This window comes from Salvelinus alpinus, chromosome 2 (genome assembly GCF_045679555.1).
Source record: "Salvelinus alpinus chromosome 2, SLU_Salpinus.1, whole genome shotgun sequence".
Lineage (NCBI taxonomy): Eukaryota > Metazoa > Chordata > Actinopteri > Salmoniformes > Salmonidae > Salvelinus > Salvelinus alpinus.
In genome coordinates, this window is record NC_092087.1 from 106,333,887 (window position 1) to 106,360,704 (window position 26,818).

Sequence of the window (26,818 nt, forward strand, 5' to 3'; positions counted from 1 at the left end):
GTATAACAGTATAACAGTATAACAGTATAACAGCCTCTAGTACCTAGCCTCTTCCTTGGAGCAGTATAACAGTATAACAGTATAACAGTATAACAGTATAACAGTATAACAGTATAACAGTATAACAGTATAACAGTATAACAGCCTCTAGTACCTAGCCTCTTCCTTGGAGCAGTATAACAGTATAACAGCCTCTAGTACCTAGCCTCTTCCTAGGAGCAGTATAACAGTATAACAGCCTCTAGTACCTAGCCTCTTCCTTGGAGCAGTATAACAGTATAACAGCCTCTAGTACCTAGCCTCTTCCTTGGAGCAGTATCACAGTATAACAGTATAACAGCCTCTAGTACCTAGTCTCTTCCTTGGAGCAGTATAACAGTATAACAGCCTCTAGTACCTAGCCTCTTCCTTGGAGCAGTATAACAGTATAACAGTATAACAGCCTCTAGTACCTAGCCTCTTCCTTGGAGCAGTATAGCAGTATAACAGTATAACAGTATAACAGTATAACAGTATAACAGTATAACAGTATAACAGCCTCTAGTACCTAGCCTCTTCCTTGGAGCAGTATAGCAGTATAACAGTATAACAGTATAACAGTATAACAGTATAACAGTATAACAGCCTCTAGTACCTAGCCTCTTCCTTGGAGTAGTATAACAGTATAACAGCCTCTAGTACCTAGCCTCTTCCTTGGAGCAGAATAACAGTATAACACTCTCTAGTACCTAGCCTCTTCCTTGGAGCAGTATAACAGTATAACAGCCTCTAGTAACTAGCCTCTTCCTTGGAGCAGTATAACAGTATAACAGCCTCTAGTACCTAGCCTCTTCCTTGGAGCAGTATAACAGTATAACAGCCTCTAGTACCTAGCCTCTTCCTTGGAGCAGTATAACAGTATAACAGCCTCTAGTACCTAGCCTCTTCCTTGGAGCAGTATAACAGTATAACAGCCTCTAGTACATAGCCTCTTCCTAGGAGCAGTATAACAGTATAACAGTATAACAGCCTCTAGTACCTAGCCTCTTCCTTGGAGCAGTATAACAGTAAAACAGCCTCTAGTACCTAGCCTCTTCCTTGGAGCAGTACAACAGTATAACAGCCTCTAGTACCTAGTCTCTTCCTTGGAGCAGTATAACAGTATAACAGCCTCTAGTACCTAGCCTCTTCCTTGGAGCAGTATAACAGTATAACAGCCTCTAGTACCTAGCCTCTTCCTTGGAGCAGTATAACAGTATAACAGGACTCTGGATCCTCTTCAGCTGGATATGAGCTTTAGAGTTGGCGTCTCCGTCCACAGCGTCCAGCGTTACAACACTCTGAAGGTCCCAACGCACAAAGCTGTGGTCCACCGTCACACGCAGGACATTTATAAACTCCTACGGACAGGACAGACACAACGGTTACTGGTGTGTGTGTGTGTGTGTGTGTGTGTGTGTGTGTGTGTGTGTGTGTGTGTGTGTGTGTGTGTGTGTGTGTGTGTGTGTGTGTGTGTGTGTGTGTGTGTGTGTGTGTGTGTGTGTGTGTGTGTGTGTGTGTGTGTGTGTGTGTGTGTGTGTGTGTACCTGGTACCCGGGGAACTTAGAGGTGACTATAGAGAAGATGTGCCAGTCATATTCCTCCATAATGTTCATCATCAGTAAAGCCTCCTGCATCAGAGACGCTCCAAACTGGTAGAACGTAGACTTCACATCCTGGGGAGGGAGAGATAGGGGGGGAGAGGGAGGGAGGTGGAGAGAGGGAGGGAGGTGGAGAGCGGGAGGGGGTGGAGAGAGGGGGGAGGGGGAGAGAGGGAGGGAGGTGGAGAGAGGGGGGAGGGGGAGAGAGGGAGGGAGGGAGTTGGGGAGAGAGGGAGAAGGGAAAGGACATGTTACCAGGCATGTCTCAGAAGGAGAAAGCTAATCTCAGTAGAAAGAGAGGTAGAAGAGAGGAGACAAGAGGAGGAGTATGGAGAGAGGAGGTAGAGAGAGGGCCTGGTGATTACATATGGAGAGGAGGTAGAGAGAGAGGGCCTGGTGATTACATATGGAGAGGAGGTAGAGAGAGGGCCTGGTGATTACATATGGAGAGGAGGTAGAGAGAGGGCCTGGTGATTACATATGGAGAGGAGGTAGAGAGAGAGGGCCTGGTGATTACATATGGAGAGGAGGTAGAGAGAGGGCCTGGTGATTACATATGGAGAGGAGGTAGAGAGAGAGGGCCTGGTGATTACATATGGAGAGGAGGTAGAGAGAGGGCCTGGTGATTACATATGGAGAGGAGGTAGAGAGAGGGCCTGGTGATTACATATGGAGAGGAGGTAGAGAGAGGGCCTGGTGATTACATATGGAGAGGAGGTAGAGAGAGGGCCTGGTGATTACATATGGAGAGGAGGTAGAGAGAGGGCCTGGTGATTACATATGGAGAGGAGGTAGAGAGAGGGCCTGGTGATTACATATGGAGAGGAGGAGAGAGGGCCTGGTGATTACATATGGAGAGGAGGTAGAGAGAGGGCCTGGTGATTACATATGGAGAGGAGGTAGAGAGAGGGCCTGGTGATTACATATGGAGAGGAGGTAGAGAGAGGGCCTGGTGATTACATATGGAGAGGAGGTAGAGAGAGGGCCTGGTGATTACATATGGAGAGGAGGTAGAGAGAGGGCCTGGTGATTACATATGGAGAGGAGGTAGAGAGAGGGCCTGGTGATTACATATGGAGAGGAGGTAGAGAGAGAGGGCCTGGTGATTACATATGGAGAGGAGGTAGAGAGAGGGCCTGGTGATTACATATGGAGAGGAGGTAGAGAGAGGGCCTGGTGATTACATATGGAGAGGAGGTAGAGAGAGGGCCTGGTGATTACATATGGAGAGGAGGTAGAGAGAGGGCCTGGTGATTACATATGGAGAGGAGGTAGAGAGAGGGCCTGGTGATTACATATGGAGAGGAGGTAGAGAGAGGGCCTGGTGATTACATATGGAGAGGAGGAGAGAGGGCCTGGTGATTACATATGGAGAGGAGGTAGAGAGAGGGCCTGGTGATTACATATGGAGGAGAAGAAGAGAGAGGTGATTAAAAATGGAGAGGAGGCCTCCCGGGTGGCGCAGTGGTCTAGAGCACTGCATCGCACTGCTAGCTGCGCCACCAGAGTCTCTGGGTTCGCGCCCAGGCTCTGTCGCAGCCGGCCGCGACCGGGAGGTCCGTGGGGCGATGCACAATTGGCATAGCGTCGTCCGGGTTAGGGAGGGTTTGGCCGGTAGGGATATCCTTGTTTCATCGCGCTCCAGCGACTCCTGTGGCGGGCCGGGCGCAGTGCGCGCTAACCAAGGGGGGCGAGTGCACGTTGTTTCCTCCGACACATTGGTGCGGCTGGCTTCCGGGTTGGAGGCGCGCTGTGTTAAGAAGCAGTGCGGCTTGGTTGGGTTGTGCTTCGGAGGACGCATGGCTTTCGACCTTCGTCACTCCCGAGCCCGTACGGGAGTTGTAGCGATGAGACAAGATAGTAATTACTAGCGATTGGATACCACGAAAATTGGGGAGAAAAAGGGGATAAAATTTATAAAAATAAATAAAAAATGGAGAGGAGGAACAGCAACAGTACTTCACAACATGAATCTCCCTAATTCTCTCTCTCCCTGCCACTCTCTCTCTCCACTCTCTCTCTCCACTCTCTAGTAACATTAGTAGTATCAATATCTCTACTGTAGCTGGAACTCTGTGTAGGAGTAGTAACATCTACTCTCCTCATCTCCATCTCTCTCTGTCTGTCTCTCTCCATCTCTCTCTCTCTGTCTGTCTCTCTCCATCTCTCTCTCTCTGTCTGTCTCTCTCCATCTCTCTCTCTCTGTCTGTCTCTCTCCATCTCTCTCTCTCTGTCTGTCTCTCTCCATCTCTCTCTCTCTGTCTGTCTCTCTCCATCTCTCTCTCTCTGTCTGTCTCTCTCCATCTCTCTCTCTCTGTCTGTCTCTCTCCATCTCTCTCTCTCTGTCTGTCTCTCTCCATCTCTCTCTCTCTGTCTGTCTCTCTCCATCTCTCTCTCTCTGTCTGTCTCTCTCCATCTCTCTCTCTCTGTCTGTCTCTCTCCATCTCTCTCTCTCTGTCTGTCTCTCTCCATCTCTCTCTCTCTGTCTGTCTCTCTCCATCTCTCTCTCTCTGTCTGTCTCTCTCCATCTCTCTCTCTCTGTCTGTCTCTCTCCATCTCTCTCTCTCTGTCTGTCTCTCTCCATCTCTCTCGTCATCATTTTAGCTTCAGCTTCTCTACCTCTGTTCATCTCTCTCTCCTCTCTCCATCTCTCTCTCCTCTCGTCTCTCCATCTCTCTCTACATATCTCTCTCCTCTCCTCTCCTCTCTCCATCTCTCTCTACATCTCTCCTCTCCTCTCTCCATCTCTCTCTCCTCTTCTCTCTCCATCTCTCTCTCCTCTCTCCATCTCTCTCTCCATCTCTCTCTCTCTCTCCTCTCCTCTCTCCATCTCTCTCTCTGTATCCCACATCACATTAGGTTCCAGCTTCCTGTCTTTAGGCTGACTAACATGATGCCTCATTTAACTACCTCACTCTGCCAATATAATATTCTTCACCTAACCAGAGAGAGACAAAGGGAGAAAGAGGGCAGAATTCTGCTAAAATATCCTCCATGTACAACGTAAAACACCAAATAATTCATGCAGAGCAAAATTAGGCCGATATCCGTTAATTATCAAAATCCGGAAAAGAGCTGTTAAATTCTACAACTACCTAAAATGAAGCTATTCCCAAACCTTCCATAACAAAGCCATCACCTACAGAGAGGTGAACCTGGAGAAGAGTCCCCTAAGCATGCTGGTCCTGGGGCCCTGTTCACAAACACAAACAGACCCTACAGAGCCACAGGACAGCAACAGCAACACAATTAGACCCAACCAAATTATGAGAAAACAAAAAGATAATTACTTGACACATTGGAAAGAATTTACCAAAAAACAGAGCAAACTGGAATGTTATTTGGCCCTAAACAGAGAATATACAGTGGCAGAATACCTGACCACTGTGACTGACCCAAAATAAGGAAAATCTTTGACTATGTACAGACTCAGTGAGCATGGGCTTGCTATTGAGAAAGGCCGCCGTAGGCAGACCTGGCTTTAAAGAGAAAATAGGCTATGTGCACACTGCCCACAAAATGAAGTGGAAACTGAGCTGCACTTCCTACCTCCTGCCAAATGTATGACCATATTAGAGACACAAATCACATTTTGGTAAACTCCCGTATCTACTGGGTGAAATACCACAGTATGGATCACAGCAGCAAGATTTGTGACCTTATGCCACAAGAAAAGGGCAACCGGTGAAGGACAATCACCACTGCAAATACACCTCATAATTATGTTTATTTATTTTCCCTTTTGTACTTTAACTATTTGTGCAAATAACTACTACTATATATAATTACTACTCCTACACAGAGTTCCAGCTACAGTAGAGATATCTACACTACTGATGTTACTACTCCTACACAGAGTTCCAGCTACAGTAGAGATATCTACACTACTGATGTTACTACTCCTACACAGAGGTCCAGCTACAGTAGAGATATCTACACTACTGATGTTACTACTCCTACACAGAGTTCCAGCTACAGTAGAGATATCTACACTACTGATGTTACTACTCCTACACATAGGTCCAGCTACAGTAGAGATATCTACACTACTGATGTTACTACTCCTACACAGAGTTCCAGCTACAGTAGAGATATCTACCCTGCTGATGTTACTACTCCTACACAGAGTTCCAGCTACAGTAGAGACAATGATACTACTGATGTTACTACTCCTACACAGAGTTCCAGCTACAGTAGAGATATCTACACTGCTGATGTTACTACTCCTACACAGAGGTCCAGCTACAGTAGAGATATCTACACTACTGATGTTACTACTCCTACACAGAGTTCTAGCTACAGTATAGATATCTACACTGCTGATGTTACTACTCCTACACAGAGTTCCAGCTACAGTAGAGATATCTACACTACTGATGTTACTACTCCTACACATAGGTCCAGCTACAGTAGAGATATCTACACTGCTGATGTTACTACTCCTACACAGAGTTCCAGCTACAGTAGAGACAATGATACTACTGATGTTACTACTCCTACACAGAGTTCCAGCTACAGTAGAGATATCTACACTGCTGATGTTACTACTCCTACACAGAGGTCCAGCTACAGTAGAGATATCTACACTACTGATGTTACTACTCCTACACAGAGTTATAGCTACAGTAGAGATATCTACACTGCTGATGTTACTACTCCTACACAGAGTTCCAGCTACAGTAGAGATATCTACACTACTGATGTTACTACTCCTAGACAGAGTTCCAGCTACAGTAGAGATATCTACACTACTGATGTTACTACTCCTACACAGAGTTCCAGCTACAGTAGAGATATCTACACTACTGATGTTACTACTCCTACACAGAGGTCCAGCTACAGTAGAGATATCTACACTACTGATGTTACTACTCCTACACAGAGTTCCAGCTACAGTAGAGCTATCTACACTGCTGATGTTACTACTCCTACACAGAGTTCCAGCTACAGTGGAGATATCTACACTGCTGATGTTACTACTCCTACACAGAGTTATAACACTGTACACAGCCATAATATCACATTTGAAATGTCTATATTCCTTTGAAACTTGTGAGTGTATTGTTTACTCTTCATTTTTTATTGATTATTTCGCTTTTGTTTATTATCTACTTCACTTGCGTTGGCAATGTTAACATATGTTTCCCATGCCAATAAAGCCCTTTTAATTGAATTGAGAGAGAATGGGAGAGAGAAATGGCGGGAAAGAGAGAGAGAGAGAACGAGAGAAAGAGGGGGGAGAGTGGAGGGGGGGGTAGTTGAGGGCAGAGTTTCAAAGTTGTGACATAATGTAAATCATAAACAACCACAGCCCAAATCAGGCTTCCGACGCAGCACAAACACGGTGTAAAGGTTTACTTCCGACCCAGCACCAATTTGATTACATTAAACCTGGTTCACAGCCTACGAGTCGTTCCATGTCCTTTTAGCCGGCCATGACACCCACCATCACAGATAGTTCTGAAATCGTTTCTGTCGTTAGAAAGATATCAGATTAGCATTTCTGAAACATTATTTTGTTGTAATTTATTTTGAATTTAAGCGAACTGATTGCACCCACATTGGCCATTTTAATTGATAGGATTCAGATAATATTCATTATTATAGAACCCACCATCCGATTAGGACCAGTCTTCTTCCTTCCATTGAGGAAGACATGAAGAATAATATAACACCATCCGATTAGGACCAGTCTTCTTCCTTCCATTGAGGAAGACATGAAGAATGAATAATATAACACCATCCGATTAGGACCAGTCTTCTTCCTTCCATTGAGGAAGACATGAAGAATAATATAACACCATCCGATTAGGACCAGTCTTCTTCCTTCCATTGAGGAAGACATGAAGAATGAATAATATAACACCATCCGATTAGGACCAGTCTTCTTCCTTCCATTGAGGAAGACATGAAGACTAATATAACACCATCCGATTAGGACCAGTCTTCTTCCTTCCATTGAGGAAGACATGAAGAATAATATAACACCATCCGATTAGGACCAGTCTTCTTCCTTCCATTGAGGAAGACATGAAGAATGAATAATATAACACCATCCGATTAGGACCAGTCTTCTTCCTTCCATTGAGGAAGACATGAAGAATAATATAACACCATCCGATTAGGACCAGTCTTCTTCCTTCCATTGAGGAAGACATGAAGAATGAATAATATAACACCATCCGATTAGGACCAGTCTTCTTCCTTCCATTGAGGAAGACATGAAGACTAATATAACACCATCCGATTAGGACCAGTCTTCTTCCTTCCATTGAGGAAGACATGAAGACTAATATAACACCATCCGATTAGGACCAGTCTTCTTCCTTCCATTGAGGAAGACATGAAGAATAATATAACACCATCCGATTAGGACCAGTCTTCTTCCTTCCATTGAGGAAGACATGAAGAATAATATAACACCATCCGATTAGGACCAGTCTTCTTCCTTCCATTGAGGAAGACATGAAGAATAATATAACACCATCCGATTAGGACCAGTCTTCTTCCTTCCATTGAGGAAGACACCCCACCAACCAGTATACAGTATCAGTCCCCACCACCCCAACAACCAGTATACAGTATCAGTCCCCACCACCCCACCAACCAGTATACAGTATCAGTCCCCACCACCCCAACAACCAGTATACAGTATCAGTCCCCACCACCCCACCAACCAGTATACAGTATCAGTCCCCACCACCCCAACAACCAGTATACAGTATCAGTCCCCACCACCCCACCAACCAGTATACAGTATCAGTCCCCACCACCCCAACAACCAGTATACAGTATCAGTCCCCACCACCCCAACAACCAGTATACAGTATCAGTCCCCACCACCCCAACAACCAGGACACAGTATCAGTCCCCACCACCCCAACAATCAGTATACAATATCAGTCCCCACCACCCCAACAACCAGGATACAGTATCAGTCCCCACCACCCCAACAACCAGTATACAGTATCAGTCCCCACCACCCCAACAACCAGGATACAGTATCAGTCCCCACCACCCCAACAATCAGTATACAATATCAGTCCCCACCAACCCAACAATCTGTATACAATATTAGTCCCCACCACCCCAACAACCAGTATACAGTGTCAGTCCACACCACCCCAACAACCAGTATACAATATCAGTCCACAATGTCTGACAAGTAGTACGGAGCAACGGCTTCGAGTATTGCTTCTTCATACTTTCTAATGTACTCCCTATGAATCTGGTGGTTTTCAAATCAAGTACAGAGTCAATGTGGAGGCTATATACAGGGGGTACCGGTACAGAGTCAATGTGTCAATTTGCAGGGTACCGGTACAGAGTCAATATGCAGGGGTACCGGAACAAAATCAATGTGTCACTATGCAGGGGTACCGGAACAGAGTCAATATGCAGGGTACCGGTACAGAGTCAATGTGTCAATATGCAGGGGTACCGGTACAGAGTCAATGTGTCAATATGCAGGGGTACCGGTACAGAGTCAATGTGTCAATATGCAGGGTACCGGTACAGAGTCAATGTGTCAATATGCAGGGGTACCGGTACAGAGTCAATATGCAGGGGTACCGGTACAGAGTCAATGTGTCAATATGCAGGGTACCGGTACAGAGTCAATATGCAGGGGTACCGGTACAGAGTCAATGTGTCAATATGCAGGAGCACCGGTACAGAGTCAATGTGTCAATATGCAGGAGCACCGGTACAGAGTCAATGTGTCAATATGCAGGGGTACCGGTACAGAGTCAATGTGTCAATATGCAGGGGTACCGGTACAGAGTCAATGTGTCAATATGCAGGGGTACCGGTACAGAGTCAATGTGTCAATATGCAGGGGTACCGGTACAGAGTCAATGTGTCAATATGCAGGGGCACCGGTACAGAGTCAATGTGTCAATATGCAGGGGTACCGGTACAGAGTCAATGTGTCAATATGCAGGGGTACCGGTACAGAGTCAATGTGTCAATATGCAGGGGTACCGGTAGAGAGTCAATGTGTCAATATGCAGAGGTACCGGTACAGAGTCAATGTGTCAATATGCAGGGGTACCGGTACAGAGTCAATGTGTCAATATGCAGGGGTACCGGTACAGAGTCAATGTGTCAATATGCAGGGGTACCGGTACAGAGTCAATGTGTCAATATGCAGGGGTACCGGTACAGAGTCAATATGCAGGGGTACCAGTACAGAGTCAATGTGTCAATATGCAGGGGTACCGGTACAGAGTCAATGTGTCAATATGCAGGGGTACCGGTACAGAGTCAATGTGTCAATATGCAGGGGTACCGGTACAGAGTCAATGTGTCAATATGCAGGGTACCGGTACAGAGTCAATGTGTCAATATGCAGGGTACCGGTACAGAGTCAATGTGTCAATATGCAGGAGCACCGGTACAGAGTCAATGTGTCAATATGCAGGGGCACCGGTGTCGAGGTAATTGAGGTCTTTATGTACATGTAGGTAGAATTATTAAAGTGGCTATGCATAGATAATAACAGAGAGTAGCAGCAGCGTTGGGGGGGAGGGCAATACAAATAGTCTGGGTAGCCATTTGATTAGCTGTTCAGGAGTCTTATGGCTTGGGGGTAGAAGCTGTTTAGAAGCATCTTGGACCTAGACTTGGCGTTCCAGTACCGCTTGCCGTGCGGTAGCAGAGAGAACAGTCTATGACTAGGGTGGCTGGAGTCTTTGACAATTTTTAGGGCCTTCCTCTGACACCGCCTGGTATAGAGGTCCTGGATGGCAGGAAGCTTGGCCCCAGTGATGCACTGGGCCGTTCGCACTACCCTCTGTAGTGCCTTGCAGTCGGTGGCCGAGCAGTTGCCATACCAGGCAGTGATGCAACCCATCAGAATGCTCTCGATGGTGCAGCTGTAAAATCTTTTAAGGATCTGAGGACACATGCCAAATCTTTTCAGTCTCCTGAGAGGGAATAGGCTTTGTCGTGCCCTCTTCACGACTGTCTTGGTGTGCTTGCACCATGTTAGTTTGTTGGTGATGTGGACGCCAAGGAACTTGAAGCTCTCAACCTGCTCCACTACAGCCCCGTCGATGAGAATGGGGGCGTGCTCGGTCCTCTTTTTCCTGTAGTCCACAATCATCTCCTTTGTCTTGATCACGTTGAGGGAGAGAGGTTGTTATTCTGGCACCACACGGTCAGGTCTCTGACCTCCTCCCTATAGAATGTCTCATCGTTATCTGTGAACAGGCCTTCCACTGTTGTGTCATCAGCAAACTTAATGATGGTGTTGGAGTCGTGCCTAGCCGTGCAGTCATGAGTGAACAGGGAATACAGGAGGGGACTGAACACGCACCCCTGAGGGGCCCCCGTGTTGAGGATCAGCGTGGCGGATGTGTAGTTACCTACCCTTACAACCTGGGGGAGGCCCGTCAGGAAGTCCTGGTGTTGAACACTGAGCTGTAGTCAATGAATAGCATTCTCACATAGGTTTCCCTTTTGTCCAGGTGGGAAAGGGCAGTGTGGAGTTCAATAGAGATTGCATCATCTGTGGATCTGTTGGTGCGGTATGCAAATTGGACTGGGTCTAGGGCTTCTGGGATAATGGTGTTGATGTGAGCCATGACCAGCCTTTCAAAGCATGTCATGGCTACAGACGTGAGTGCTACGGGTCGGTAGTCATTTAGGAAGGTTACCTTTGTGTTCTTGGGCACAGGGACTATGGTGGTCTGCTTGAAACATGCTGGTATTACAGTCTCAGACAGGGAGAAGTTGAAAATGTCAGTGAAGACACATGCCAGTTGATCAGCTCATGCTCGGAGTACACGTCCTGGTAATCCGTCTGGCCCAGCGGCCTTGTGAATGTTGACATGTTTAAAGGTCTTACTCACATCGGCTGCGGAGAGCATGCTTACACAGTCATCCAGAACAGCTGATGCTCTCATGTATGTTTCAGTGTTACTTGCCTCGAAGCGAGTATTTAGCTCGTCTGGTTGGCTCATGTCACTGTGCAGCTCTCGGCTGTGCTTCCCTTTGTTGTCTGTAATAGTTTGCAGGCCCTGCCACATCCAACGAGCGTCAGGCCTGGTGTAGTACAATTAGATCTTAGTACTGTATTAACGCTTTGCCTGTTTGATGGTTCGTTGGAGAGCATAGCATGATTTCTTATAAGCTTCCAGGTTAGAGTCCCGCTCCTTGAAAGTGGCAGCTCTACCCTTTAGCTCAGTGCGAATGTAGCCTGTAATCCATGGCTTCTGGTTGGGGAATGTACGTACAGTCACTGTGGGGACGACGTCTTCGATGCACTTATTGATAAAGCCAGTCACTGATGTGGTGTACTCCTCAATGCCATTGGTCTGTGCTAGCAAAACAGTCCTGTAGCTTACCATCTGCTTCATCTGACCACTTTCTTATTGACCGAGTCACTGGTGCTTCCTGCTTTAATTTTTGCTTATAAGCAGGAATCAGGAGGATAGAATTATGGTCAGATTTACCAAATCTCCGTGTGTGGAGTAAAGGTGGTCTATAATTTTTTTCCCTCTGGTTGCACATTTAACATGCTGATAGAAATGTGGTGCTTCCTGCTTTAAGTTTCCCTGCATAAAGTCCCCGGCCACTAGGAGCGCCGCCTCTGGATGAGCGTTTTCCTGTTTGCTTATGGCCGTACACAGCTCATTGAGTGCGGTTTTAGTGCCATCATTGGTCTGTGGTGGTATGTAAGACAGCTTTTCCTCCCTGTTCAGAGAAATTATTCAGTGAAGCATGGATTCCCCCCCCCCCCCACCCCCCATAAATGAGTGTGAAAGTACCAGCTTTTGGCCACTAGATGCCACTGTTCCTGGTACTGCCACACCCATTTATCCATTTTGCTCGTCTCTTGTGTTTATTCAATGGATCGAATTTGTTTTGCAATTTTGGATAGAAAACCAATAGCTTTTGCTAATGATGAAAATACATAGTGTGGTCAACCTCACGTCAAGCCAGGACTCCATGTAAACAATTCAAGGTGGAAAGGAGAGGAGAGGAGAGGAGAGGAGGAGGAGAGGAGAGGAGAGGAGAGGAGAGGAGAGGAGAGGAGAGGAGAGGAGAGGAGAGGAGAGGAGAGGAGAGGAGAGGAGAGGAGAGGAGAGGAGAGGAGAGGAGAGGAGAGGAGAGGAGAGGAGAGGAGAGGAGAGATGGGAGAGGAGAGGAGAGATGGGAGAGGAGAGATGGGAGAGGAGAGATGGGAGAGGAGAGGAGAGGAGAGGAGAGGAGAGGAGAGGAGAGGAGAGGAGAGGAGAGGAGAGGAGAGGAGAGGAGAGGAGAGGAGAGGAGAGGAGGAATAGGTATACTAATGCATGATCAATTATAGACAGTAGAAGAGACTACCAATGACCTACATCTTCTCATCAAATAACACACTCTCTCCAAGAACATGAATCATTAATAACTTATCAACACAACCCCTGCCAGAGCAGACAGACAGCCCGAGAACATGAATCATTAATAACTTATCAACACAACCCCTGCCAGAGCAGACAGACAGCCCGAGAACATGAATCATTAATAACTTATCAACACAACCCCTGCCAGAGCAGACAGACAGCCCGAGAACATGAATCATTAATAACTTATCAACACAACCCCTGCCAGAGCAGACAGACAGCCCGGGAACATTAATCATTAATAACTTATCAACACAACCCCTGCCAGAGCAGACAGACAGCCCGGGTACATTAATCATTAATAACTTATCAACACAACCCCTGCCAGAGCAGACAGACAGCCCGGGTACATGAATCATTAATAACTTATCAACACAACCCCTGCCAGAGCAGACAGACAGCCCGAGAACATGAATCATTAATAACTTATCAACACAACCCCTGCCAGAGCAGACAGACAGCCCGAGAACATGAATCATTAATAACTTATCAACACAACCCCTGCCAGAGCAGACAGACAGCCCGAGAACATGAATTATTAATAACTTATCAACACAACCCCTGCCAGAGCAGACAGACAGCCCGAGAACATGAATCATTAATAACTTATCAACACAACCCCTGCCAGAGTAGACAGACAGCCCGAGAACATGAATCATTAATAACTTATCAACACAACCCCTGCCAGAGCAGACAGACAGCCCGAGAACATGAATCATTAATAACTTATCAACACAACCCCTGCCAGAGTAGACAGACAGCCCGAGAACATGAATCATTAATAACTTATCAACACAACCCCTGCCAGAGCAGACAGACAGCCCGAGAACATGAATCATTAATAACTTATCAATACAACCCCTGCCAGAGCAGACAGACAGCCCTACGTAAAATCACACATACCTAGAGGATGACTTAATCCATCAGTTATTGTGCCAGTCACATTCTGTTAAAGGTCCCCAAAGCACACATATCCCTGGGTCGCTCGTCTTTTCAGTTCGCTGCAGCCGGCAACTGGAACGAGCTGCAACACACACTGAAACTGGACAGTTTTATCTCCATCTCTTCGTTCAAAGACTCAATCATGGACACTCTCACTGACAGTTGTGGCTGATTTGCGTGACATATTGTTGTCTCTACCTTCTTGCCCTTTGTGCTGTTGTCTGTGCCCCAAAATGTATGTACCATGTTTTGTGCTTCTACCATGTTGTGCTGCTGCTATGTTGTGTTGCTACCATATTGTTGTCATTTTGTGTTTCTACCATGTTATTGTCATGTTGTGTTGCTACCATGTTGTGATGTTGCCATGTTGTGTTACTACCATGTTGTTGTCATGTTGTGTTGCTACCATGTTGTTGTCATGTTGTGTTGCTACCATGTTTGTACCATGTTGTGTTGCTACCATGTTGTTGTCATGTTGTATTGCTACCATGTTGTTGTCATGTTGTGTTTCTACCATGTTGTCATGTTGTGTTGCTACCATGTTGTTGTCATGTTGTGTTGCTACCATGTTGTTGTCATGTTGTGTTTCTACCATGTTGTGATGTTGCCATGTTGTGTTGCTACCATGTTGTTGTCATGTTGTGTTGCTACCATGTTGTGATGTTGACATGTTGTGTTGCTACCATGTTGTTGTCATGTTGTGTTGCTACCATGTTGTTGTCATGTGTTGCTACCATGTTGTTGTCATGTTGTGTTTCAACTGTGTTGTCATGTTGTGTTTCTACCATGTTGTTGTCATGTGGTGTTGCTACTATGTTGTTGTCATGTTGTGTTTCTACCATGTTGTTGTCATGTTGTGTTGCTACCATGTTGTTGTCATGTTGTGTTGCTACCATGTTTGTACCATGTTGTGTTGCTACCATGTTGTTGCCATGTTGTGTTGCTACCATGTTGTTGTCATGTGTTGCTGCCATGTTGTTGTCATGTTGTGTTGCTACCATGTTGTTGTCATGTTGTGTTGCTACCATGTTTGTACCATGTTGTGTTGCTACCATGTTGTTGCCATGTTGTGTTGCTACCATGTTGTTGTCATGTGTTGCTGCCATGTTGTTGTCATGTTGTGTTGCTACCGTGTTGTTGTCATGTTGTGTTTCAACCATGTTGTCATGTTGTGTTTCTACCATGTTGTTGTCATGTTGTGTTGCTACCATGTTGTTGTCATGTTGTGTTGCTACCATGTTGTTGTCATGTTGTGTTGCTACCATGTTGTTGTCATGTTGTGTTGCTACCATGTTGTCATGTTGTGTTGCTACCATGTTGTTGCCATGTTGTGTTGCTACCATGTTGTCATGTTGTGTTGCTACCATGTTGTTGTCATGTTGTGTTTCTACCATGTTGTTGTCATGTTGTGTTGCTACCATGTTGTTGTCATGTTGTGTTGCTACCATGTTGTTGTCATGTGTTGCTGCCATGCTGTCTTAGGTCTCTCTTTATGTAGTGTTATGGTGTCTCTCTTGTTGTGATGTGTGTTTTGTCCTATATATATATATATATTTATTTTTTTATCCCAGCCCCCGTCCCCGCAGGAGTCATTTTGCCTTTTGGTAGGCCGTCATTGTAAATAAGAATTTGTTCTTAACTGACTTGCCTAGTTAAATTAAGGTTAAATAAATGTAAAAAATGTAAAAAGTATATATACCCTGGAAACTACACACACATGAGGTAGCTATCCAAGTAATAATATAATTTTAGCAGTAGTACACACACTCACGTCACACCCACATACACGTCGCACACACACACACACACACACTCCCGTCACAACCACACACACGTCGCACACACACTCCTGTCAGAACGCCAATTAAGAAAATGTGAAAGTGAGGAGAGAACTAGGGTCCCTATTGGCTTACACTGACTAGCTTTAGCATAATACTGACTGCCTATAGACTCATCCTGACTATCTTTAGCATAACGCTAACTGTTGAGATGGTGCCGAGAGAGACGGTCACCTCGCTTCGAGTCCTTAGGTAACTATGCAGTATTTAGTTGTTCTATGTATTATTTGTTACATTGTTAGCCCAGAAAATCTTAAGTGTTATTACATACAGCCGGGAAGAACTATTGGATATCAGAGAGATGTCATCTCACCAACATTACGACCTGCCAAACAGCCGGGAAGAACTATTGGATATCAGAGAGACGTCATCTTACCAACATTACGACCTGCCAGACACCCGGGAAGAACTATTGGATATCAGAGAGACGTCATCTTACCAACATTACGACCTGCCAGACAGCCGGGAAGAACTATTGGATATCAGAGAGACGTCATCTTACCAACATTACGACCTGCCAGACACCCGGGAAGAACTATTGGATATCAGAGAGACGTCATCTTACCAACATTACGACCTGCCAGACAGCCGGGAAGAACTATTGGATATCAGAGAGACGTCATCTTACCAACATTACGACCTGCCAGACAGCCGGGAAGAACTATTGGATATCAGAGAGACGTCATCTTACCAACATTACGACCTGCCAGACAGCCGGGAAGAACTATTGGATATCAGAGAGACGTCATCTTACCAACATTACGACCTGCCAGACAGCCGGGAAGAACTATTGGATATCAGAGAGACGTCATCTTACCAACATTAAGACCTGCCAGACAGCCGGGAAGAACTATTGGATATCAGAGAGACGTCATCTTACCAACATTACGACCTGCCAGACAGCCGGGAAGAACTATTGGATATCAGAGAGACGTCATCTTACCAACATTAAGACCTGCCAGACAGCCGGGAAGAACTATTGGATATCAGAGAGACGTCATCTTACCAACATTACGACCTGCCAGACAGCCGGGAAGAACTATTGGATATCAGAGAGATGTCATCTCACCAACATTACGACCTGCCAGACAGCCGGGAAGAACTATTGGATATCAGAGAGACGTCATCTTACCAACATTACGACCTGCCAGACACCCGGGAAGAACTATTGGATATCAGAGAGACGTCATCTTACCAACATTACGACCTGCCAGACAGCCGGGAAGAACTATTGGATATCAGAGAGACGTCATCTTACCAACATTACGACCTGCCAGACAGCCGGGAAGAACTATTGGATATCAGAGAGACGTCATCTTACCAACATTACGACCTGCCAGACAGCCGGGAAGAACTATTGGATATCAGAGAGACGTCATCTTACCAACATTACGACCTGCCAGACAGCCGGGAAGAACTATTGGATATCAGAGAGACGTCATCTCACCAACATTACGACCTGCCAGACAGCCGGGAAGAACTATTGGATATCAGAGAGATGTCATCTCACCAACATTACGACCTGCCAGACAGCCGGGAAGAACTATTGGATATCAGAGAGACGTCATCTTACCAACATTACGACCTGCCAGACACCCGGGAAGAACTATTGGATATCAGAGAGACGTCATCTTACCAACATTACGACCTGCCAGACAGCCGGAAAGAACTATTGGATATCAGAGAGACGTCATCTTACCAACATTACGACCTGCCAGACAGCCGGGAAGAACTATTGGATATCAGAGAGACGTCATCTTACCAACATTACGACCTGCCAGACAGCCGGGAAGAACTATTGGATATCAGAGAGACGTCATCTTACCAACATTACGACCTGCCAGACAGCCGGGAAGAACTATTGGATATCAGAGAGACGTCATCTTACCAACATTACGACCTGCCAGACAGCCGGGAAGAACTATTGGATATCAGAGAGACGTCATCTTACCAACATTACGACCTGCCAGACAGCCGGGAAGAACTATTGGATATCAGAGAGACGTCATCTTACCAACATTACGACCTGCCAGACAGCCGGGAAGAACTATTGGATATCAGAGAGACGTCATCTTACCAACATTACGACCTGCCAGACAGCCGGGAAGAACTATTGGATATCAGAGAGACGTCATCTTACCAACATTACGACCTGCCAGACAGCCGGGAAGAACTATTGGATATCAGAGAGACGTCATCTTACCAACATTAAGACCTGCCAGACAGCCGGGAAGAACTATTGGATATCAGAGAGACGTCATCTTACCAATATTACGACCTGCCAGACAGCCGGGAAGAACTATTGGATATCAGAGAGACGTCATCTTACCAACATTACTACCTGCCAGACAGCCGGGAAGAACTATTGGATATCAGAGAGACGTCATCTTACCAACATTACGACCTGCCAGACAGCCGGGAAGAACTATTGGATATCAGAGAGACGTCATCTTACCAACATTACGACCTGCCAGACAGCCGGGAAGAACTATTGGATATCAGAGAGACGTCATCTTACCAACATTACGACCTGCCAGACAGCCGGGAAGAACTATTGGATATCAGAGAGACGTCATCTTACCAACATTACGACCTGCCAGACAGCCGGGAAGAACTATTGGATATCAGAGAGACGTCATCTTACCAACATTACGACCTGCCAGACAGCCGGGAAGAACTATTGGATATCAGAGAGACGTCATCTTACCAACATTACGACCTGCCAGACAGCCGGGAAGAACTATTGGATATCAGAGAGACGTCATCTTACCAACATTACGACCTGCCAGACAGCCGGGAAGAACTATTGGATATCAGAGAGACGTCATCTTACCAACATTACGACCTGCCAGACAGCCGGGAAGAACTATTGGATATCAGAGAGACGTCATCTTACCAACATTACGACCTGCCAGACAGCCGGGAAGAACTATTGGATATCAGAGAGACGTCATCTTACCAACATTACGACCTGCCAGAGAGCCGGGAAGAACTATTGGATATCAGAGAGACGTCATCTTACCAACATTACGACCTGCCAGACAGCCGGGAAGAACTATTGGATATCAGAGAGACGTCATCTTACCAACATTACGACCTGCCAGACAGCCGGGAAGAACTATTGGATATCAGAGAGACGTCATCTTACCAACATTACGACCTGCCAGACAGCCGGGAAGAACTATTGGATATCAGAGAGACGTCATCTTACCAACATTACGACCTGCCAGACAGCCGGGAAGAACTATTGGATATCAGAGAGACGTCATCTTACCAACATTACGACCTGCCAGACAGCCGGGAAGAACTATTGGATATCAGAGAGACGTCATCTTACCAACATTACGACCTGCCAGACAGCCGGGAAGAACTATTGGATATCAGAGAGACGTCATCTTACCAACATTACGACCTGCCAGACAGCCGGGAAGAACTATTGGATATCAGAGAGACGTCATCTTACCAACATTACGACCTGCCAGACAGCCGGGAAGAACTATTGGATATCAGAGAGACGTCATCTTACCAACATTACGACCTGCCAGACAGCCGGGAAGAACTATTGGATATCAGAGAGACGTCATCTTACCAACATTACGACCTGCCAGACAGCCGGGAAGAACTATTGGATATCAGAGAGACGTCATCTTACCAACATTACGACCTGCCAGACAGCCGGGAAGAACTATTGGATATCAGAGAGACGTCATCTTACCAACATTACGACCTGCCAGACAGCCGGGAAGAACTATTGGATATCAGAGAGACGTCATCTTACCAACATTACGACCTGCCAGACAGCCGGGAAGAACTATTGGATATCAGAGAGACGTCATCTTACCAACATTACGACCTGCCAGACAGCCGGGAAGAACTATTGGATATCAGAGAGACGTCATCTTACCAACATTACGACCTGCCAGACAGCCGGGAAGAACTATTGGATATCAGAGAGACGTCATCTTACCAACATTACGACCTGCCAGACAGCCGGGAAGAACTATTGGATATCAGAGAGACGTCATCTTACCAACATTACGACCTGCCAGACAGCCGGGAAGAACTATTGGATATCAGAGAAACGTCATCTTACCAACATTAAGACCTGCCAGACAGCCGGGAAGAACTATTGGATATCAGAGAGACGTCATCTTACCAATATTACGACCTGCCAGACAGCCGGGAAGAACTATTGGATATCAGAGAGACGTCATCTTACCAACATTACGACCTGCCAGACAGCCGGGAAGAACTATTGGATATCAGAGAGACGTCATCTTACCAACATTACGACCTGCCAGACAGCCGGGAAGAACTATTGGATATCAGAGAGACGTCATCTTACCAACATTACGACCTGCCAGACAGCCGGGAAGAACTATTGGATATCAGAGAGACGTCATCTTACCAACATTACGACCTGCCAGGACAGGACCGGGAAGAACTATTGGATATCAGAGAGACGTCATCTTACCAACATTACGACCTGCCAGACAGCCGGGAAGAACTATTGGATATCAGAGAGACGTCATCTTACCAACATTACGACCTGCCAGACAGCCGGGAAGAACTATTGGATATCAGAGAGACGTCATCTTACCAACATTACGACCTGCCAGACAGCCGGGAAGAACTATTGGATATCAGAGAGACGTCATCTTACCAACATTACGACCTGCCAGACAGCCGGGAAGAACTATTGGATATCAGAGAGACGTCATCTTACCAACATTACGACCTGCCAGACAGCCGGGAAGAACTATTGGATATCAGAGAGACGTCATCTTACCAACATTACGACCTGCCAGAGAGCCGGGAAGAACTATTGGATATCAGAGAGACGTCATCTTACCAACATTACGACCTGCCAGAGAGCCGGGAAGAACTATTGGATATCAGAGAGACGTCATCTTACCAACATTACGACCTGCCAGACAGCCGGGAAGAACTATTGGATATCAGAGAGACGTCATCTTACCAACATTACGACCTGCCAGACAGCCGGGAAGAACTATTGGATATCAGAGAGACGTCATCTTACCAACATTACGACCTGCCAGACAGCCGGGAAGAACTATTGGATATCAGAGAGACGTCAGAGACGTCATCTTACCAACATTATCAGAGAGACGTCATCTTACCAACATTACGACCTGCCAGACAGCCGGGAAGAACTATTGGATATCAGAGAGACGTCATCTTACCAACATTATGACCGGGAATATGACTTTCCCGAAGCGGATCCTTTGTTCGTACCTCCACCCAGGACAGTGGATCTAATCCCAGAAGACGACCCAAAACAATGTCACCGCAGAAGAGGCAGACGGAGCGGCCTCCTGGTCAGGCTCCATGGCGTACACACCGCCCACTGCTTCCGAGTATACTACTCGCCAACGTCCAGTCTCTTGACAACAAGGTAGACGAAATTAGAGCACATGTCTCGTTCCCTTCCAGAGAGACGTCAGAGATTGTAACATTCTCTGTTTCACGGAAACATGGCTCTCTCTCGGGATAAGTTGTCGGAGTCGGTTCAGCCACTGGGCTTCTCCATGCATCGCACCGACAGAGATGAACACCTCTCTGGGAAGAAGAAGGGCGGGGGTGTATGCTTCATGATTAACGACTCATGGTGTAATCATAACAACATACAGGAACTCAAGTCCTTCTGCTCACCCGACCTAGAATTCCTTCTCGTCAGCTGTGTAAATACCCCCTCAAGCAGACAGCACAACGGCACTAACGCAACTTCACTGGACTCTATGGAAACTGGAAACCATTTATCCTGAGGCTGAATTTACTGTAGCTTAGGGATTTTAAAACAAAGCAAATTTGAGAACAAGGCTACTTAAAATCTATCAGCGTGTTGATTGTGTGAGCAATACATTCGATCACTGCTACTCTAACTTCCGCGATGCGTACAAGGTTCCTCCCTCACCCTCCCTTTAGCAAATCCAATGCGTACAAGCCCCTCCCTCACCCTCCCTTCAGCAAATCCGATGCGTACAAGGCCCTCCCTCACCCTCCCTTCAGCAAATCTGATGCATACAAGGCCCTCCCTCACCCTCCCTTCAGCAAATCCGATGCATACAAGGCCCTCCCTCACCCTCCCTTCAGCAAATCCGATGCGTACAAGGCCCTCCCTCACCCTCCCTTCAGCAAATCCGATGCGTACAAGGCCCTCCCTCACCCTCCCTTCAGCAAATCCGATGCGTACAAGGCCCTCCCTCACCCTCCCTTCAGCAAATCTGATGCGTACAAGGCCCTCCCTCACCCTCCCTTCAGCAAATCTGATGCATACAAGCCCCTCCCTAACCCTCCCTTCAGCAAATCCGATGCGTACAAGGCCCTCTCTCACCCTCCCTTCAGCAAATCCGACCACGACTCCATCCTACCGTCTTATAGGCAGACAGTCAAACAGGATGTACCTGTGACTAGAACCATTCAACGCTGGTCTGACCAATCGGAATCTACGCTTCAAGATTGTTTTGATCACGCGGACCGGAAAATGTTCCCGGGTAGCCTCAGAGAATAACATCGATCTATACGCTGACTCGGTGAGTGAGTTTATAAGGAAGTGCATTGGAAATGTTGTACCCACTGTGACTATTAAAACCTACACTAACCAAAAACCATGGAAAGATGGAGGCATTCGTGCAAAACTGAAAGAGCAAACCACAGCACTGGGAATATGGCCGAATATAAACATTGTAGTTATTTCCTCCGCAAGGCAATCAAACAAGCGAAATGTCGGTACAGGTACAAAGTGGAGTAGCAATTCAACGGCTCAGACACGAGACATATGTGGCAGGGTCTACAGGAAATCACAGACTACAAAAAGAAAACCAGCCACGTCAGGGACACCGACGTCTCGCTTCCAGACAAACTAAACACCTTCTTTGCTTTGAGGATAATACAGTGCCACCGTCGCGGCCCGCTAACAAGGACTGCAGCCCACCCCTCTCCTTCTCCGTGGCCTCGCTTCCAGACAAACTAAACACCTTCTTTGCTTTGAGGATAATACAGTGCCACCGTCGCGGCCCGCTAACAAGGACTGCAGCCCACCCCTCTCCTTCTCCGTGACCTTGCTTCCAGACAAACTAAACACCTTCTTTGCCCGCTTTGAGGATAATACAGTGCCACCGTCGCGGCCCGCTACCAAGGACTGCACCCCTCTCCTTCTCCGTGGCCGACGTGAGTAAGACATTTAAACGTGTTAACCCTCGCAAGGCTGCTGGCCCAGGCGGCATCCCTAGCCACGTACTCAGAGCATGAGCAAACCAGCTAGCTGGTGTGTTTGCGGACATATTAAATCGCTTCCTATACCAGTCTGCTGTCTCCACATGCTTAGATGGCCACCATTGTTCCTGAACCCAAGAAGGCAAAGATAACTGAACTAAATGACTACCGCCCCGTAGCACTCACTTCTGTCATCATGAAGTGCTTTGAGAGACTAGTCAAGGATCATATCACCTCCACCTTACCTGCCACCCTAGACCCACTTCAGTTTGCATACCGCCCCAACAGGTCCACAGATGATGCAATCGCCATCACACTGCACACTGCACTATCCCATCTGGACAAGAGGAATACATATGTAAGAATGCTGTTCATTGACTACAGCTCAGCATTTAACACCATAGTACCCCCCAAGCTCATCATTAAGCTGGAGACCCTGGGTCTCAACCCCGCCCTGTGTAATTGGGTCCTGGACTTTCTGACGGGCCGCCCCCAGGTGGTGAAGGCAGGAAACAACCATTTCCACTTTGCTGATCCTCAACACTGGGGCCCCACAAGGGTGCGTGATCAGCCCCCTCCTGTACTCCCTGTTCACCCATGGCTGCGTGGCCATGCACGCCTCCAACTCAATCATCAAGTTTGCAGACGACACAAAAGTAGTGGTAGGCTAGATTACCAACGACAATGAGACAATGAGGAGGTGAGGGCACTCGGAGCGCGGTGTCAGGAAAACAACCTCTCACTCAACGTCAACAAAACAAAGGAGATGATCGTGGACTTCAGGAATCAGCAAAGGGAGCACCCCCCTATCCACATCGACATGACAGTAGTGGAGAAGGTGGAAAGTTTTAAGTTCCTCGGTGTACACATCACGGACAAACTGAAATGGTCCACCCACACAGACAGTGTGGTGAAGAACTTAAGAAATTTGGCTTGTCACCTAAAACCCTGACACATTTTTATCAGATGCACAATCGAGAGCATCCTGTCAGGCTGTATCCCCGTCTGGTATGGCAACTGCACCGCCCTCAACCGCAAGGCTCTCCAGAGGGTGGTGCAGTCTGCACAATGCATCACCGGGGGCAAACTACCTGCCCTCCAAGACACCTACAGCACCCGATGTCACAGGAAGGCCAAAAAGGATCATCAAGGACAACAACCACCCGAGCCACTGCCTGTTCACCCCGCTACCATCCAGAAGGCGAGGTCAGTACAGGTGCATCAAAGCTGGGACAGAGAGACTGAAAAACGTCTTTCTCAAGGCCATCAGACTGCTAAACAGCAATCACTAACTCAGAGATGCTGCTGCCTACATAGAGACTCATCACTGGCCACTTTAATAAATGGATCACTAGTCACTTTATACAATGCCGCTTTAATAATGTTAACATAGCCTACATTACTCACCTCATATGTATATGCTGTACCTTATACCATCTATTGCACCATGCCAATGCCGCTTAGCCATCGCTCATCCATATATCTATATGTACATATTCTTATTCCATCCCTTTAGATTTGTCTGTATTCGGTAGTTTTTGGGGATTGTTAGATTACTTGTTAGATATTACTGCACTGTCGGAACTAGAAGCACAAGCATTTCACCACACTTGCATTAACATCTGCTAACCATATGTATGTGACCAATACAATTTGATTTGAACTCCCTATAGACTCACCCTGACTATCTTTAGCATAATGCTAACTCCCTATAGACTCACCCTGACTATCTTTAGCATAATGCTAATTCCCTATAGACTCACCCTGACTATCTTTAGCAGAATGCTAACTCCCTATAGACTCACCCTGACTATCTTTAGCATAATGCTAACTCCCTATAGACTCAACCTGACTATCTTTAGCATAATGCTAACTCCCTATATGCTCACCCTGACTATCTTTAGCATAATGCTAACTCCCTATAGACTCACCCTGACTATCTTTAGCATAATGCTAACTCCCTATAGACTCACCCTGACTATCTTTAGCATAATGCTAACTCCCTATAGACCCACCCTGACTATCTTTAGCATAATGCTAACTCCCTATAGACTCACCCTGACTATCTTAGCATAATGCTAACTCCCTATAGACTCACCCTGACTATCTTTAGCATAATGCTAACTCCCTATAGACTCACCCTGACTATCTTTAGCATAATGCTAACTCCCTATAGACTCACCCTGACTATCTTTAGCATAATGCTAACTCCCTATAGACTCACCCTGACTATCGTTAGCATAATGCTAACTCCCTATAGACTCACCCTGACTATCGTTAGCATAATGCTAACTCCCTATAGACTCACCCTGACTATCTTTAGCATAATGCTAACTGCCTACAGGCTCACCCTGCCTATCTTTAGCATAATGGGGCCCCACAAGGCTAAAGCCTCACCCTGACTAGCTTCAGCATAACGCTAACTCCCTAAAGCCTCACCCTGACTATCTTTAGCATTACGTTATCTCCCTATGGACTCACATTGACTAGCTTTAACATAAGGTTAACTGCCTATAGCCTCACCCTGACTATCTTTAGCATTACGTTAACTCCCTATGGACTCACATTGACTAGCTTTAGCATAACGCTAATTCCCAAGGCTCACAGACAGATCTTCTAGAATATTTAACAGACTGACGCTAACAAGACAGAAGACAGAGCATGAAGGAGAAGAGAACACAGTCCCCAAAACCCCCATACTGACAGACGTGTAGCTTTACATAGTGTAGAGTCAAACTATAGTCCCAATGGTGACACAGAGGTCTTCTAGAATATTTAACAGACTATAAAAGACATAGCATAGTGTAGGGTAGATCAGACTGTACATAGTGTGTATCTCTGAGTCTCCAACTATAGATTTAAACATGTGGTAGAAGTCCCATGGCTAATGTTCTGTAGACTTCCATTTAGCATTTAACATACACAGCCCCCTAGACTTCCATCCATCCATTATATATACACTTGACGATGACAGAGAGAGTGAACAGACACAGAGAACATGGGCTCCTGAGTTCTTCTGCACAAATATAGAACTAGAGTTGGATAATTCTAGATCAACTTTGAAGTGTTTTGCAAGGACTCATACAGGATACTAACGTCGACATCAAACCCCTTCATTCCAATTCACAATTCCAGATGTAAAACGTTGATTTTGGACAAAATTACCTTGAATGGACTTTTACTATCAAGGACTATCAAGAAAACAAACTTCTAACAAGCGAAAACCCTGCAGAAGAAACAGCGGAAGCTGGAAATCCCATCCAACACAAAATTTACTGAGTAATGTTCAGTCTAAACCTACTTTCTGGACATTCCATCCAACACAACATTGACTGAGTGACGTTCAGTCTAAACCTACTTTCTGAAGACAAAACGTAAAAGACAATAATGTCTAGGTCATTTTGTTATATAAAGCTTAATAAATAAGGCTACCAAGCTGCTAGGAAAGAATCTGACTGAAACTAGCACTGAAGTGTGAAAACTCTCGGGTCTAACAATGGCAGGAGAGTTTCACAGCCCCTCCCCTCCCCTCCCAAATGCAGAGGCATTTGAAGCCCCCTCCATCTGTGCAGAGAAGATATCCTCCTCAGAATCCCCAAAATACAACAGCCCCAGGGCAACTTTTTTTGGACATCATGAAGGATAATTTGCCAATACTGAAAAGATATAGCTAGCTAATGACCTCCTTTTCCATGTGGAAAAGACAGACACCTGCTAGTAACATTTGGTATCTGCCTCCCGAAAAAAGCTTCTCCCAAGTGGGTGTGACACCTCCTCCCGTTGCCTGCTGCACTGC

The 26,818-nt window shown here is 46.3% G+C and overlaps 1 protein-coding gene across 1 annotated transcript in view; it reads right to left on the minus strand.

Moving 5' to 3' along the window:
• Nucleotides 1-26,818, minus strand: part of LOC139568420 (glutamate receptor ionotropic, NMDA 2A-like) — a 206,020-nt gene that overhangs the window by 94,419 nt on the left and 84,783 nt on the right. Inside the window, exons 5-6 of the mRNA XM_071390226.1 lie at nt 1,566-1,694; nt 1,207-1,379 (exon numbers count right to left, since the gene is read on the minus strand). Of these exons, the coding sequence (XP_071246327.1) occupies nt 1,207-1,379; nt 1,566-1,694 (302 nt within the window). The remainder of the gene's footprint in view (nt 1-1,206; nt 1,380-1,565; nt 1,695-26,818) is intronic.